The 16,665-nt window shown below is 42.1% G+C and overlaps 2 protein-coding genes across 7 annotated transcripts in view; both read left to right on the forward strand.

The window, feature by feature from the left end:
- grid2ipa (glutamate receptor, ionotropic, delta 2 (Grid2) interacting protein, a) overlaps nucleotides 1-4,307 on the forward strand; it is a 163,554-nt gene extending 159,247 nt beyond the window's left edge. For all 4 annotated transcript variants that reach the window (XM_061885231.1, XM_061885233.1, XM_061885234.1 and 1 more), the window contains 3 exons: nucleotides 775-893; nucleotides 991-1,155; nucleotides 4,146-4,307. In XM_061885231.1, the coding sequence (XP_061741215.1) occupies nucleotides 775-893; nucleotides 991-1,155; nucleotides 4,146-4,226 (365 nt within the window). In that variant the 3' untranslated portion in view covers nucleotides 4,227-4,307. The remainder of the gene's footprint in view (nucleotides 1-774; nucleotides 894-990; nucleotides 1,156-4,145) is intronic.
- Nucleotides 4,308-10,623: 6,316 nt separating this feature from the next.
- slc5a11 (solute carrier family 5 member 11) overlaps nucleotides 10,624-16,665 on the forward strand; it is a 38,988-nt gene continuing 32,946 nt past the window's right edge. For 2 of the 3 annotated variants that reach the window (XM_061885239.1, XM_061885240.1), the window contains exons 1-4: nucleotides 10,624-10,823; nucleotides 10,897-10,968; nucleotides 14,451-14,555; nucleotides 15,744-15,803. In XM_061885239.1, coding sequence (XP_061741223.1) covers nucleotides 10,656-10,823; nucleotides 10,897-10,968; nucleotides 14,451-14,555; nucleotides 15,744-15,803 — 405 coding nt within the window. In that variant the 5' untranslated portion in view covers nucleotides 10,624-10,655. Of the gene's footprint in view, nucleotides 10,824-10,896; nucleotides 10,969-14,446; nucleotides 14,570-15,743; nucleotides 15,804-16,665 lie in introns of those variants that run through there. The other variant, XM_061885241.1, reaches the window with a different exon arrangement.

The raw sequence follows: 16,665 nt of genomic DNA on the forward strand, positions 1-16,665 counted from the left end.
AAGAAAATATTTTAAAGACTTGGTCTTCACTTGTTTATAAATTCATTTATTTTCTTTACTTTGTTTCTTATAATTTTCAGAAAGACAATTTTAGAGAAAAAATACAACCTTAAAAATGATTTTAGGATTTTTAAACACATATACCTTTTTACCTTTTAAATTCCTTACTCTTCTTTCCTGAACATTTTAATCAATGTTCAAGTATTTTTTTTTATAGTAAAGAAAAGGGGCTTCACGGTGGCAGAGGGGTTAGTGCGTCTGCCTCACAATACGAAGGTCCTGCAGTCCCGGGTTCAAATCCAGGATCTTTCTGTGTGGAGTTTGCATGTTCTCCCCGTGAATGCGTGGGTTCCCTCCGGGTACTCCGGCTTCCTCCCACTTCCAAAGACATGCACCTGGGGATAGGCCCCTCCCACCTCCAAAGACATGCACCTGGGGATAGGCCCCTCCCACCTCCAAAGACATGCACCTGGGAATAGGCCCCTCCCACCTCCAAAGACATGCACCTGGGGATAGGTTGATTGGCAACACTAAATGGTCCCCAGTGTGTGAATGTTGTCTGTTTATCTGTGTTGGCCCTGTGATGAGGTGGCGACTTGTCCAGGGTGTACCCTGCCTTCCGCCCGATTGTAGCTGAGATAGGCGCCAGCGCCCCCCGCGATCCCGAAAGGGAATAAGCGGTAGAAAATGGATGGATGGATAGTATAATATGGGACCTTGCCGGTGCGTTCATCAGGAATTCTGGTGTTACATATTTAAAGATGTGTTGCTCAGTCAATCAGAGGACCATCACGTCCGACGTTAACGACCTCCACGCCACCATCCAGACCATCCGCTCAGCCTGCCAAAAAATGCCCACGACAGCCGAGGACCGCTTCACCGTGGTCATGAGCGTATCCTTTGCCACTCAGGCCAGAACTTGCTCACGTCATGCACGACTGCCCGATGGCAAACATGTAAAAGAAGCCCTTGACTCGATGACATTCCTAGAACTTTCTGGAAAACAGCCATCCAGCCGTGCAGTCGCTGGAGTCTCTGCAGCAAAGAGCCATGGAAGAGTTCTCCAAAACGGCTTCGTTCTTCGGGGAGGACGGCAAGAGCACCGACACTGAGGCCTTCTTCGGCATCTTTGCTGAATTCATCAACAAGTTTGAGGTGAGGAGGCCAGATTTCAACGTGATAGAAGTTGTCACGTTGTGTAAATGCTAAATAAAAACAGAATACAATGATGCCTGCCTGTGTGTGTGTGTGTGTGTGTGTGTGTGTGTGTGTGTGTGTGTGTGTGTGTGTGTGTGTGTTTTGTCTCGTCTTGTCTTGTCTCATGGAATTGTTAGTGTATAGGAGTTTTTCTTGTTTTGTTTATAGAGTATTGTTTTTGTATTATATTGTTTATGTCAAATGTGGAATGAGTGAGAGGGGTTGGGCTATTATAAGCAGCTGCTTCATCCAACCCCTTTTCAAGCCTTGCATAAATATCTTTGCCAACATGTAAAAAAAAAAAAAAAAAACTGTGTTTAGTTGTACTGTGCAGGTTTGAAATAAATATTTCAATTCAATTCAAAAATTTGCAAATCCTTTTCAACTTATATTCAATTAAATAGACTGCAAAGACAAGATATTTAACGTTCCAACTGTTAAACATTGTTATTTTTTTGCATTTGGAATTTGATGCCCGCAACGTGTTTCGAACAAGCTGGCACAAGTGGCAAAAAAGACAGAAAGTTGAGGAATGCTCATCAAGCACTTATTAGGACAGGCTAATTGGGAACAGGTGGGTGCCATGATTGGGTATAAAAGCAGCTTGCAGAAAATGCTCAGTCATTCACAAACAAGAACGGGGCGAAGGTCACCACCTTGTCAACGAATGCCTGAGCAAAGAATGATATTTCTCAACCAGGTATTGCAAGGAATTTAGGGATTTCACCATCTACAGTCTGTAATACTATCAAAAGGTTCAGAGAATCTGGAGAAATATTTGCATGTAACATTGAATGCCTGTGACCTTGGATCCTTGCATCAAAAAGCGACATCAGTGTGTAAAGGATATCACCAAATGTGCTCAGGAACACTTCAGAAAACCACTGTCAGTAACTACGGTTTGTCGCTACATCTAAATCTAAATTAAAACTCTACCAGGTATTGCAAGGAATTTAGGGATGTCACCATCAATGCTCTGTAATATCATCAAAAGTTTCAGAGAATCTGGAGAAATCGCTGCAAGTTCACACTGAGAAACTTCATTTTTTTTTGCAAATAATCATAAACTTAGAATTTAAAGGGGCAACACATTGCAAAAATGTTGTCATAGTTGGCATTTTTACCACTGTGTTACATGGTCTTTCCTTTTAACAACACTCAGTAAAGGTTTGGGAACTGAGGAGACACATTTTTGAAGTGGAATTCTTTCCCATTCTTGCTTGATGTACAGCTTAAGTTGTTCAACAGTATTTTAGACTTCATAATGCATCACACATTTTCAATGGGGGACACTTTTCTACGTTGCATCAGTCCATCTTAGATGAGCTCGGGGGCAGCGAAGCCGGCGGCGTTTCTGGGTGTTGTTGATACATGGCTTATGCTTTGCATAGTAGAGCGAAACTTGCACTCACAAATGCAGCGACAAACTGTAGTTACTGAGAGTGGTTTTCTGAAGTGTTCCTGCGCCCATGTGGCGATATCCTTTACACACTGATGTCGCTTTTTGATGCAGTACCGCCCAAGGTATCTAAGGTCACGGGCATTCAATGTTACGTGCAGTGATTTCTTCAGATTCTCTGAACCTTTTGATGATATTACTGACCGTAGATGGTGAAATCCCTAAATTCCTAGCAACAGTCCAGGGTCTCCCTTGTGCTATTTTAGGCTTCATAATGTGCCAGGTCTGGACTACAGGCAGGCCAGTCTAGTACCCGCACTCTTTTACTACGAAGCCACGCTGTTGTAACACATGGCTTGGCATTGATTTACTGAAATAAGCAGGGGCGTCCATGATAACGTTGCTTGGATGGCAACATATGTTGCACCGAAACTTGTATGTACCTTTCAGTATTAATGGTGCCTTCACATATGTGTAAGTTACTCATGCCTTGGGCACTAATACACCCCCATACCATCACAGATGCTGGTGTTTCAACTTTGCGCCTAGAACAATCCGGATGGTTCTTTTCCTCTTTGGCCCAGAGGACACGACATCCACAGTTTCCAAAAAAAACAATTTGAAATGTGGACTCATCAGACCACAGAACACTTTTATACTTTGCATCAGTCCATCTTAGATGAGCTCGGGCCCATCAAAGCCGTCTGCGTTTCTGGGTGTTGTTGATAAATGGTCTTTGACTTTGCATAGTAGAGTTTTAATTTAGATTTAGATGTAGCGACAAACCGTAGTTACTGACAGTGGTTTTCTGAAGTGTTCCTGAGCCCATGTGGTGATATCCTTTACACACTGATGTCGCTTTTTGATGCAAGGATCCAAGGTCACAGGCATTCAATGTTACGTGCAAAGATTTCTCTAGATTCTCTGAACCTTTTGATGATATTACAGAGCATGGATGGTGAAATCCCTAAATTCTTTGCAATACTTGGTTGAGAAATGTTGTTCTTTGCTCAGGCATTTGTTGACAAAGTGGTGACCCTCGCCCCGTTCTTGTTTGTGAATGACTGAGCATTTCATGGAAGCTGCTTTTATAGCCAATCATGGCACCCACCTGTTCCCAATTAGTGTTTGATGAGCATTCCTCAACTTTATCAGTTTTTTTTTGCCACTTGTGCCAGCTCGTTTGAAACATGTCGCAGGCATCAAATTCCAAATGAGCTAATATTTGCAAAAAAATAACAAAGTTTAACAATTGGAATGTTAAATATCTTGTCTTTGCAGTCTATTTAATTGAATATAAGTTGAAAAGGGTTTGCAAATCATTGTATTCTGTATTTATTTACCATTTACACAACGTGACAACTTCACTAGTTTTGGAGTTTTGTCGTTAAAGACGTTTGTCCTTGTTATATAAAGCCTTGGAATACTGTAAATTATCGCCACCTTATTAGTTCAGTCGAGGTCATGCTCGCTTTGTCATAAAGTTGTTTTTTTTATGACAATATGTGTGATTTTTCCTCCAAAAAAAATGTTTATTTATTCACCACAGAAGGCTCTGAGCGACCAACAAGTGGCAGAAAACCCAAAGAGCCCAAGAAGTCCTCGCACGGCATCGCCACTGGCCTGGTAGCGCCCGCAGATGAGATAGGTGTACACTTTGGACGGACACTTTATTAGGGACAGACACTTTATTAGGCACACCTGCACAATGCAAAGACGCCCGGTTGAGATGAATGGAATGTTGAGTGTGGATCATACAGAAAGTGAAACCTGTTTCTGAAATGTCACCTCATTCTAAAGGTGAGTACATGCGTACGATCCACAAGTACATTTCTGGGCGAAAAAGCAGGACTTTTGTGACTTTTAACCAAGGATTGTGTAAATGCATCAAAGGCGGAGTATTGACCAAGGATGTACTGTAAACAATATGTCTATAATAGCTTTTCTAAAGGCACTCATGGTCGTGGTGCGCTTTATAATATAAGAAAATAGAGTCATAGTTGTAAGATCGTTCAAATGTTTTTGAGTTAATAGTTTAAAAAGTACACACACAATTAGGGATGTCTGATAATATCTGACTTGCGATATTATCGGCCGATAAATGCTTCAAAAAACGTACTATAGGAAATTACCCTTGTCGGTTTCAAAAGGTAAAATTTCGGACTTTTTAAAACACCGCCGTGTACACGGACGTAGGGAGAAGTACAGAACGCCAATAAACCTTAAAGGCCTACTGAAATGAGATGTTCTTATTTAAACGGGGATAGCAGGTCCATTCTATGTGTCATACTTCATCATTTCGCCATATTGCCATATTTTTGTTGAAAGGATTTAGTAGAGAACATCCACGATAAAGTTTGCAACTTTTGGTCGCTAATAAAAAAGCCTTGCCTGTACCGGAAGTAGCAGACGATGTGCGCGTGACGTCACGGGTTGTGGAGCTCCTCACATCTGAACATTGTTTACAATCATGGCCACCAGCAGCCAGAGCGATTCGTACCGAGAAAGCCACGATTTCCCCATTAATTTGAGCGAGGATGAAAGATTCGTGGATGAGGAAAGTGAGAGTGAAGGACTAGAAAAGAAAAAAAAAACACTATACAGTGGGAGCGATTCAGATGTTATTAGACGCATTTACTAGGATAATTGTGGAAATTCTCTTATCTGCTTATGGTGTTACTAGTGTATTAGTGAGATTATATGGTCGTACCTGTACAACCTGAAGGTCGGCCCCGCACCTTTCTTCAGCACCAGTCGACGGGTGGTGGCGATTCCCATCTCTGCCCTACGCAAGGGACCCTTTTCAAAACACGATCTTTTGAAATGATCGCTGCATAATACGCTGTACTTTGTGTGTGTGGTCCAATCCAACCGTGTTCGCTTGACCGCTCTGTTCCATAGTAAAGCTTCACCGTCATCTTTCGGGAATGTAAACAATGAAACACCGGCTGTGTTTGTGTTGCTAAAGGCGGCCACAATGCACCGCTTCCCACCTCCATCTTTCTACTTTGACTTCTCCATTATTCAGTGAACAAATTGCAAAAGATTCAGCAACACAGATGTCCAGAATACTGTGGAATTTTGCGAGTTAAAACAGACGACTTATAGCTCTGAATGGCGCTGGAACAAAATGTCCTCTACAATCCGTGAACTCATGTGCACGCGTATTCACGCCGCAACATTTCAACAGGATTTTTCGGCGCAAAATTTAAAATTGCAATTTAGTAAACTAAAAAGGCCGTATTGGCATGTGTTGCAATGTTAATATTTCATAATTGATATATAAACTATCAGACTGCGTGGTCGCTAGTAGTGGCTTTCAGTAGGCCTTTAAAGGCACTGCCTTTGCATGCCGGCCCAATCAAATATCTACAGCTTTTCACACACATAAGTGAATGCAAGGCATACTTGGTCAACAGCCATACAGGTCACACTGAGGGTGGCTGTAGAAATAACTTTAACACTGTTAGTAAAGTCAAGTCCATTTTATTTATACAGCACGTTTACAACAACTTTTAAATTGAACCAAAGTGCTTTACAGGTAAAAAAAAAAAAAAAAAGAACATAAACAATGAATAAGTTGAACAAAGGGGGCGAATGAAAAGTAAACAATTAGCTAAATAAAAATCATAATAATCAAAGTGCGACAAATAGAAAAATAAAACTAAATCGAAGGGGTTGGGGGGGTAGGGCTAGAAAATGGTGGCCTAGTGGGCAGACACAAATAAGCGCCACACTGTGAAGCCACACCAAACAAGAATGACAAACACATTTCGGGAGAACATCCGCACCGTAACAGAACATAAACACGACAGAACAAATACCCAGAACCCCTTGCAGCACTAACTCTTCCGGGACACTACAATATACAACCCCGCCCACCTCAACCTCCTCATGCTCTCTCAGGGAGAGCATGTCCCAAATTCCAAGCGGCACGTTAAAAAAATATAATGCACTTTGTGATTTCAATAATAAATATGGCATTTTTTTTTCCATAACTCGAGTTGATTTATTTTGGAAAGCCTTGTTACCATGTTTTTCGGAGTATAAATCGCACCGGCCGAAAATGCATAATAAAGAAGGAAAAAAACGTATATAAGTCGCACTAGAGCAGTGGTCTCAGTTACGCGGGCCACGTAAAAATAATATTATTTGATATTTTACGGTAATGTTTGAATAATTTCACACTCAAGTCGCTCCACAGTATAACTATGAAAAAAAAACTGTGATTTATAATCCGAAAAATACAGTACATTGTTTTATGCATCCAGCGGGGCATCACAACAAAATTAGGCATGATAATGTGTTCATCGCACGACTGTATATATCGGTATCGGTTGATATCGGAATCGGTAATCAAGAGTTGGACAATATCGGCAAAAAAAGCCATTATCGGACATCTCTCCATTAGTTTGCATAGTGTGTATTTCCAAATTGGCTCATATTCAGCATAACAACATCCAAGTTTCTCTTTCCAAATATTGACTTTTATATTTAAGACTTTAGTCTGATAAATGGCACTTTCTGGCGATCTCCTTGGAGCTCTGGCAAGTCTACGTTGCATAAAAGGGGAGGCCGGCGTGCAGTCCTGTTTTATGTCAGCCCGAAAATGTTTATTTTGTTGTTCATCTCGTGAGACGGAATTTCAGTGTAGCAGCATCTGCAGTAATGTACATAAATAGCTCATTATTCTGCAAATGTGCCAAAGCTTTGTTGGAAAACAACGCCTATAAATAGTAGGCCAGATACTTCTCGTTAAGCGTATACCCTCAGCTAATGAATTATTTGTTTTCTTCTCATTTACATCTCCCTGTGCATCAGGCCGGGGATGAAATAACTGGAAAATATACCGCGTTGGGAAACCTGTAATGTTGTGGATACATGTAAATATAAATATAAATAGCTTTGATTGAATGAGGAATTAATGACGAGTTCATCACGCTGGATGTTCATGATCATAGACGGGAAATTGTGTTAGATGTAAATATAAACAGAATACAATGATTTGCAAATCCTTTTCCACCCATATTCAGTTGAATATGCTACAAAGACAACATATTTGATGTTCAAACTGATATCACCACGTGGGCTCAGGAACACTTCAGAAAACCACTGTCACTAAATAGTTGGTCGCTACATCTGTAAGTGCAAGTTAAAGCTCTAATATGCAAAGAGAAAGCCATTTATCAACAACATCCAGAAACGCCGCCGGCTTCTTTGGGCCCGAGATCATCTAAAACGGACTGATGCAAAGTGGAAAAGTGTTCTGCGGTTTTACGAGTCCACATTTCAAATAGTTTTTGGAAATATTCGACATCGTGTCATCCGGACCAAAGGGGAAGCGAACCATCCAGAATGTTATCGACGCAAAGTTGAAAAGCCAGCATGTGTGATGGTATGGGGGTGCATTAGGGCCCAAGGCATGGGTAACTTACACATCTGTGAAGGCACCATTAATGCTGAAAGGTACATACAGGTTTTGGAACAACATATGCTGCCATCTAAGCGCCGTCTTTTTCATGGACGCCCCTGCTTATTTCAGCAAGACAATGCCAACCCACATTCAGCATGTGTTACAACAGCGTGGCTTCGTAAATATAGAGTGTGGGTACTTTGCAGTACAGACCTGTCTCCCACGGAAAATGTGTGGCGCATTATGAAGCGTAAAATACGATAGCGGAGACCCCGGACTGTTGAAGGACTGAAGCTCTACATAAAACAAGAATGGGAAAGAATTCCACTTTCAAAGCTTCAACAATTAGTTTCCTCAGTTCCCAAACGTTTATTGAGTGTTGTTAAAAGAAAAGGTGATGTAACACAGTGGTGAACATGCCCTTTCCCAACTACTTTGGCACGTGTTGCAGCCATGGAATTCTAATAATAAAGTTTATGAGTTTGAACATCAAATATGTTGTCTTTGTAGCATATTCAACTGAATATGGGTTGAAAATCTAACACAATTTCCCAACTCATATGGAAACAGGGTTTGTATGTGACTCAGAATGCATTTTTGTCAAATTTGACTCGCTCTTTTCAAACGTATTTCTTTAGTCTTGTCAATTCTGACATCTTTCTCCTGGAATAAAGTCCCTGCTGGTGTACTCGTGGATCTCATAGAGAGCACGGGTTCATCATTTGTTCAGGGGAATGCTGATCCAGTGGGTGGAAATTAATCCAACCAAAACCGTTCATGCGATTAACTCGCCGTGGTGGAAGGAAAAAAAGAAAAACATCCATTTAAAAAAAAGGAGAATTCTTCCGTGAAAATTATTTGGTTTCATTTCATTTCCGTCACTAACACTCCAAAAATGCTGGTAATTCTTTCAAATAATGATGCAATGATAATGACACAGGTGGCTTTTCTCATGACCTACCATTTTTTTGTCTTCCCACTTCCGTGATCAATGTTTGAGCGCGTGTGTGACTTCATGACATCTGCCCTGTCAGACATGAGCGTGCACATGTTTATTATGCCTGTAACCTGCCTGCCAAACCCTTTTAGCGCTATCTTTAACGACACCTGTAGTGATGACTTCCAGCAATAAATCCTTTACATTTTAACCAAGAGTCCGTGTGCGCTTGTGGCAAAGTGGAGTTTGATCCGGTGCCGAGTAGTTGAAGATTCAAGGCAGGAGTCGTCATCCCCGTTCTTTGCTGGGACCGTCAGAGAGGTGAGTTCCTTTTATGATTGACTATCATGCAACTCCAAATAAACACAACGTTGTGGTCACCTGCACGGTCTAAGAAGATCCTACTACTTCAAAACTTGCCTGCTTACAAATGCTGCTATTGTTGAATTATTAATAATACACATACAGTGGGGCAAAAAAGTATTTAGTCAGCCAGCGATTGTGCAAGTTCTCCCACTTAAAAAGATGACAGAGGTCTGTAATTTTCATCATAGGTACACTTCAACTGTGAGAGACAGAATGTGGAAAAAAAATCCAGGAATTCACATTGTAGGAATTTTAAAGAATTTATTTGTAAATGATGGTGGAAAATAAGTATTTGGTCACTTCAAACAAGGAAAATCTCAGGCTCTCACAGACCTGTAACTTCTTCTTTCTGTCCTCCACTCGTTACCTGTATTAATGCCACTTGTTTGAACTCGTTATCTGTATAAAAGACACCTGACCACAGCCTCAAACAGTCAGACTCCAAACTCCACTATGGCCAAGACCAAGGACACCAGGAAAAGAATTGTAGACCTGCACCAGACTGAGAAGAGTGAATCTACAATAGGCAAGCAGCTTGGTGTGAAAAAATCAACTGTGGGAGCAATTATCAGAAAATGGAAGACATACAAGACCACTGATAATCTCCCTCGATCTGGGGCTCCACGCAACATCTCATCCTGTGGGGTCAAAATGATCATGAGAACTGTGAGCAGAAATCCCAGAACCACACGGGGGGACCTGGTGAATTACCTGCAGAGAGCTGGGACCAAAGTAACAACGGTTACCATCAGTAACACACTACGCCGACAGGGAATCAAATCCTGCAGTGCCACACGTGTCCCCCTGCTTAAGACAGTGCATGTCCAGGCCCGTCTGAAGTTTGCCAGAGAGCACATGGATGATACAGCAGAGGATTGGGAGAATGTCATGTGGTCAGATGAAACCAAAATATAATTTTTGGGTAGAAACTCAACTGGTCGTGTTTGGAGGAAGAAGAATACCGAGTTGCATCCCAAGAACACCATACCTACTGTGAAGCATGGGGGTGGAAACATGCTTTGGGGCTGTTTTTCTGCTAAGGGGACAGGACGATTGATCCGTGTTAAGGAAAGAATGAATGGGGCCATGTATCGTGAGATTTGGAGCCAAAACCTCCGAATGGTTGTCCAAATACTTATTTTCCACCATAATTTACAAATAAATTCTTTAAAATTCCTACAATGTGAATTCCTGGATTCTTTTTTCACATTCTGTCTCTCACAGTTGAAGTGTACCTATGATGAAAATGACAGACCTCTGTCATCACTTTAAGTGGGAGAACTTGCACAATCGCTGGCTGACTAAATACCTTTTGGCCCCACTGTAGTCATACTTACTGTACTATGTTGCATTTCCAGATGATGATCAAGCGTGCTGTGACCCCCCGGGGAGGAAGTAGCGTGTCCACCACGGCTTCTCCGGCCGGAGGAGGAAACACTGCTAACTTTGAAACCGTGGACATCATCGTGCTGGTGATCTACTTTCTGGTGGTGCTTGCTGTGGGCTTTTGGGTAATACTGCATTTATAATATATTAAATAAATATTGTCGGATGTATTTTATTGTTTGTTGTGTTTTGTACCAGTCCATGTGGAGGACCAAGCGCAGCACGGTCGATGGCTACTTCCTGGCAGGGAAAAGCATGACATGGTGGCCGGTGAGTGTATAAATATAAATATATATATAAAAACCCCCAAAAAAACTATATATATACATATATATATACACACTGTATGTATATATATATATATATATATATGTATGTGTGTGTGTGTGTGTGTGTGTGTATATATATATATATATATATATATATATACACATATATATCCATAGATGTACAAACCCCGTTTCCATATGAGTTGGGAAATTGTGTTAGATGTAAATATAAACAGAATACAATGATTTGCAAATCTTTTTCAACCCATATTCAGTTGAATATGCTACAAAATACAACATATTTGATGTTCAAATAATAATTAACTCAGAATTCCATGGCTGCAACACGTGCCAAAGTAGTTGGGAAAGGGCATGTTCACCACTGTGTTACATCACCTTTTCTTTTAACAACACTCAATAAACGTTTGGGAACTGAGGAAACTAATTGTTGAAGTTTTGAAAGTGGATTTCTTTCCCATTCTTGTTTTATGTAGAGCTTCAGTCCTTCAACAGTCCGGGGTCTCCGCTGTCCTATTTTACGCTTCATAATGCGCCAGACATTTTCCATCGGAGACAGGTCTGGACTGCAGGCAGGCCCGGAAAGTACCCGCACTCTTTTACTACGAAACCACGCTGTTGTAACATGTCGCTTGGCATTATGTTGCTGAAATTAGCAGGGGCGTCCATGATAACATTGCTTGGATGACAACATATGTTACTCCAAAACCTGTATGTACCATTCAGCATTAATGGTGCCTTCACAGATGTGTAAGTTACCCATGCCTTGGGCACTAATGCACCCCCATACCATCACAGATGCTGGCTTTTGAACTTTGCGCCTATAACAATCTGGATGGTTATTTTCCTCTTTGTTCCGGAGGACACCACGTCCACAGTTTCCAAATATAATTTGAAATGTGGACTAGTCGGACCACAGAACACTTTCCCACTTTGCATCAGTCCATCTTAGATGATCTCGGGCCCAGCGAAGCCAGCGGCGTTCTTGGGTGTTGTTGATAAATGGGTTTTGCTTTGCATAGCAGAGTTTTAACTTGCACTTACAGATGTAGCGACCAACTGTACTTACTGACAGTGTTTTTATGAAGTGTTCCTGAGCCCATGTGGGCATATCCTTTACACATTAATGTCGATTTTTGATGCAGTACCGCCTGAGGGGTCAGAGGTCCGTAATATTATCGCTTACGTGGCGTGATATTGCCAGATTCTCTGAACCTTTTGATGATTTTACGGACTGTAGATTGTAAAATCCCTAAATTCCTTGCAATAGCTTGTTTAGAAATGTTGTTCTGAAACTGTTGGACAATTTGCTTGGAAATTGGTGACCTTCGCCCCATCCTTGTTTGTGAAATACTTAACATTTCATGGAAGCTGCTTTTATAGCCAATCATGGCACCCACCTGTTCCCAATTAGCCTGCACACCTGTGGGATGTTCCAAATAAGTGTTTTGATGAGCATTCCTCAACTTTATCAGTATTTATTGCCACCTTTCCCAACTTCTTTGTCACGTGTTGCTGGCATCAAATCTTAAAGTTAATGATTATTTGCAAAAAATATATATATTTATGAGTTTGAACATCAAATATGTTGTCTTTGTAGCATATTCAACTGAATATGGGTTGAAAAGGATTTGCAAATCATTGTATTCTGTTTATATTTACATCTAACACAATTTCCCAACTCATATGGAAACAGGGTTTGTATGTGCCAGTAACAGTGCTGTATGTGCCAGTAACAGGATTGTATGTACCAGTAACAGTACTGTATGTGCCAGTAACAGGACTGTATGTGCCAGTAACAGTACTGTACGTCCCAGTAACAGTGCTGTATGTGCCAGTAACAGGACTGTATGTGCCATTAACAGTGCTGTATGTGCCAGTAACAGTAGTGTATGTGCCAGTCAGTGGTGTATGTGCCAGTAATAGTAGTGTATGTGCCAGTCAGTGGTGTATGTGCCAGTAACAGGATTGTATGTGCCATTAACAGTGGTGTATGTGCCAGCAACAGTAATGTATGTGCCAGTAACAGGACTGTATGTGCCAGTAACAGTACTGTATGTGCCAGTAACAGTACTGTATGTTCCAGTAACAGGACTGAATGTGCCAATTACAGTGCTGTATGTGCCAGTAACAGTAGTGTATGTGCCAGTCAGTGGTGTATGTGCCAGTAACAGTAGTGTATGTGCCAGTCAATGGTGTATATGCCAGTAACAGGATTGTATGTGTCATTAACAGTAGTGTATGTGCCAGTCAGTGGTGTATGTGCCAGTAACAGGATTGTATGTGTCATTAACAGTGGTGTATGTGCCAGTAACAGGACTGTATGTGCCAGTAACAGTACTTTACGTCCCAGTAACAGTGCTGTATGTGCCAGTAACAGGACTGTATGTGCCATTAACAGTGCTGTATGTGCCAGTAACAGTAGTGTATGTGCCAGTCAGTGGTGTATGTGCCAGTAACAGTAGTGTATGTGCCAGTCAGTGGTGTATGTGCCAGTAACAGGATTGTATGTGTCATTAACAGTGCTGTATGTGCCAGTAACAGTAGTGTATGTGCCAGTCAGTGGTGTATGATCCAGTAACAGGATTGTATGTTTCATTAACAGTGCTGTATGTGCAAGCAACAGTAGTGTATGTGCCAGTAACAGTAGTGTATGTGCCATTAACAGGAATGTATGTGCCAGCCCGTGGTGTATGTGCCAGTAACAGGACTGTATGTGCCAGTCAGTGGTGTATGTGCCAGTCAGTGGTGTATGTGCCAGTAACAGTAGTGTATGTGCCAGTAACAGGACTGTATGTGCCAGTCAGTTATGTATGTACCAGTAACAGTAGTGTATGTGCCAGTCAGTGGTGTATGTGCCAGTAACAGTAGTGTATGTGCCATTAACAGGAATGTATGTGCCAGCCCGTGGTGTATGTGCCAGTAACAGGACTGTATGTGCCAGTCAGTGGTGTATGTGCCAGTCAGTGGTGTATGTGCCAGTAACAGTAGTGTATGTGCCAGTAACAGGACTGTATGTGCCAGTCAGTTATGTATGTACCAGTAACAGTAGTGTATGTGCCAGTCAGTGGTGTATGTGCCAGTAACAGGACTGTATGTGCCAGTAACAGTAGTGTATGTGACAGTTACAGGACTGTATGTGCCAGTAACAGTAGTGTGTATGTGCCAGTAACAGGACCGTATGTGCCAGTAACAGTAGTGTGTATGTGCAAGTAACAGGACTGTGTATGTGCCAGTAACAGGACCGTATGTGCCAGTAACAGGTCTGTATGTGCCAGTAACAGTAGTGTGTGTGTGTGCCAGTAACAGGACTGTATGTGCCAGTAACAGTAGTGTGTGTGTGTGCCAGTAACAGGACTGTATGTGCCAGTAACAGTAGTGTGTATGTGCCAGTAACAGTAGTGTGTGTGTGTGTGCCAGTAACAGCAGTGTGTATGTGCCAGTAACAGCAGTGTCTCCATGCAGGTGGGGGCCTCACTGTTCGCCAGTAACATCGGCAGCGGACACTTGATCGGTCTGGCCGGCTCAGGAGCGGCAGCAGGAATCGGAGCGATAGCGTATGAGTGGAATGTACGAGAGCACAAGTCAGTCAGCAGACACAAACATGTCCATCCTTGTGGTCATCAGCGTGGTGAAAGGGACCAACTTTTCTTTGGTGCCCGTTTTTGTGTACGTGGGATCTGCCAACTTTGGACATCAAACCCTGGTGGCATGGCAAAGATGTTTATAAAATAATCTTGCCTTCCTCCAGACAAGCCATTTGGAATTTTCCCCATTTGTGATGTCATTATATGTACAGTACATCCGGGAAGTAATCACGTTAGTGGAATGACTTCATTTTACCCTCAAAATGCTCCACACAATACCCCATAATGACAATGTGTGGAAAAAAGTTATTTATTAAGATGTATTAAACATAAAAAAATTAAGAAATCACATGTACAGTCGTGGTCAAAAGTTTACATACACTTGTAGAGAACATGATGTCATAGCTGTCTTGAGTTTCCAATAATGCTCAGAATCAAGAGTAAGATTACTTATTTGTCAGTGTTAATATTAGAGTGGTCCTCGGGTCCCTTTGTAGTGGAAAAGTTGGGTCCCTGGACTCAAACTATTATATTAGATCCACTATGGACTGGACTCTCACACTATTATGTTAGATCCACTATGGACTGGACTCTCACTATTATGTTAGATCCACTATGGACTGGACTCTCACACTATTATGTTAGATCCACTATGGACTGGACTCTCACTATTATGTTAGATCCACTATGGACTGGACTCTCACACTATTATGTTAGATCCACTATGGACTGGACTCTCACTATTATGTTAGATCCACTATGGACTGGACTCTCACTATTATGTTAGATCCACTCGACGTCCATTGCACTGGTCATCCAGGGGGGAAGGTCCCCACATCTGCGGTCCCCTCCAAGGTTTCTCATTGTCATCCTTTTGTGTTGTGTTTTTCCTTGCCCTGATGTGGGATCTGAGCCGAGGATGTCGTTGTGGCTTGTGCAGCCCTTTGAGACACTGGTGATTTAGGGCTTTATAAGTCAACATTGATTAATGATTGATTGAAAGTCAAATTGGAGAAAATGCGGTAGTTTATAAATGAATTAAAGTTTCTGTGGGGCCTGGTAGCAAATGTGTCGCAGACCGGTGGTTGGGGACCGCTGGTGTAGACCACAAGGATGAAGACACAAAACCAAAAAATCCCAATATGACTTTTCTGATGTCGCTTCACCACAGGGACTCTTTATGGTGCTGCTGCTGGGTTGGATCTTCCTGCCCATCTATCTGGCGTCTGGGGTACTGTCATGCAACACACACACACACACACACACACACACACACACGAACGACGTCTGGGGTACTATCATGCAACACACACACACGAACGACGTCTGGGGTACTGTCATGCAACACACACACACACTCACAAACGACATCTGAGGTACTGTCATGCAACACACACACACACACACAACGTCTGAGGTACTGTCCTGCAACACACACACGAACAACGTCTGAGGTACTGTCCTGCAACACACACACGAACAACGTCTGAGGTACTGTCCTGCAACACACACACACACACACACACACACACGAACAACGTCTGGGGTACTGTCATGCAACACACACACGCTCACGACATCTGAGGTACTGTCCTATAACACACACACACACACACACACACACACACGACTTCTGGGGTACTGTCCTGCAGTTCGAACTAACGAACGACGTCTGGGGTATGCAGAACGAACGAACGAATTACGATGGCAAAGAAGAAGAAGACGAAGGAACAAAGAAGAAGAAGAAGGAAGGAACGAACGACGAAGAAGAAGAACACGGACGAACTAACGAAGAAGAAAAAGGATAGAACTAATGAACGAAGAAAAAGAAGAAGGAACGAACGACGAAGAAGACGAACGAACGAGGAAGGATAGAACAAACGAACGAAGAAGAAGGAACAAACGAACGAACGACGTCTGGGGTGCGCAGAACGAACGAACGTATGAACGAAAGAACGACGATGAAGAAGGCGAACAAACGAAAAAAGAAGAAGGAACGAACGAATGACTAAGAAGAAGAAGACGAAAGAACGAATAAGAAGAAGAAGGATAGAACGAATGAACGAACGAAGAAGAAGAACCAACGACGACGA

Source organism: Nerophis ophidion, linkage group LG23 (genome assembly GCF_033978795.1).
Source record: "Nerophis ophidion isolate RoL-2023_Sa linkage group LG23, RoL_Noph_v1.0, whole genome shotgun sequence".
Taxonomy (NCBI): Eukaryota; Metazoa; Chordata; class Actinopteri; order Syngnathiformes; family Syngnathidae; genus Nerophis; species Nerophis ophidion.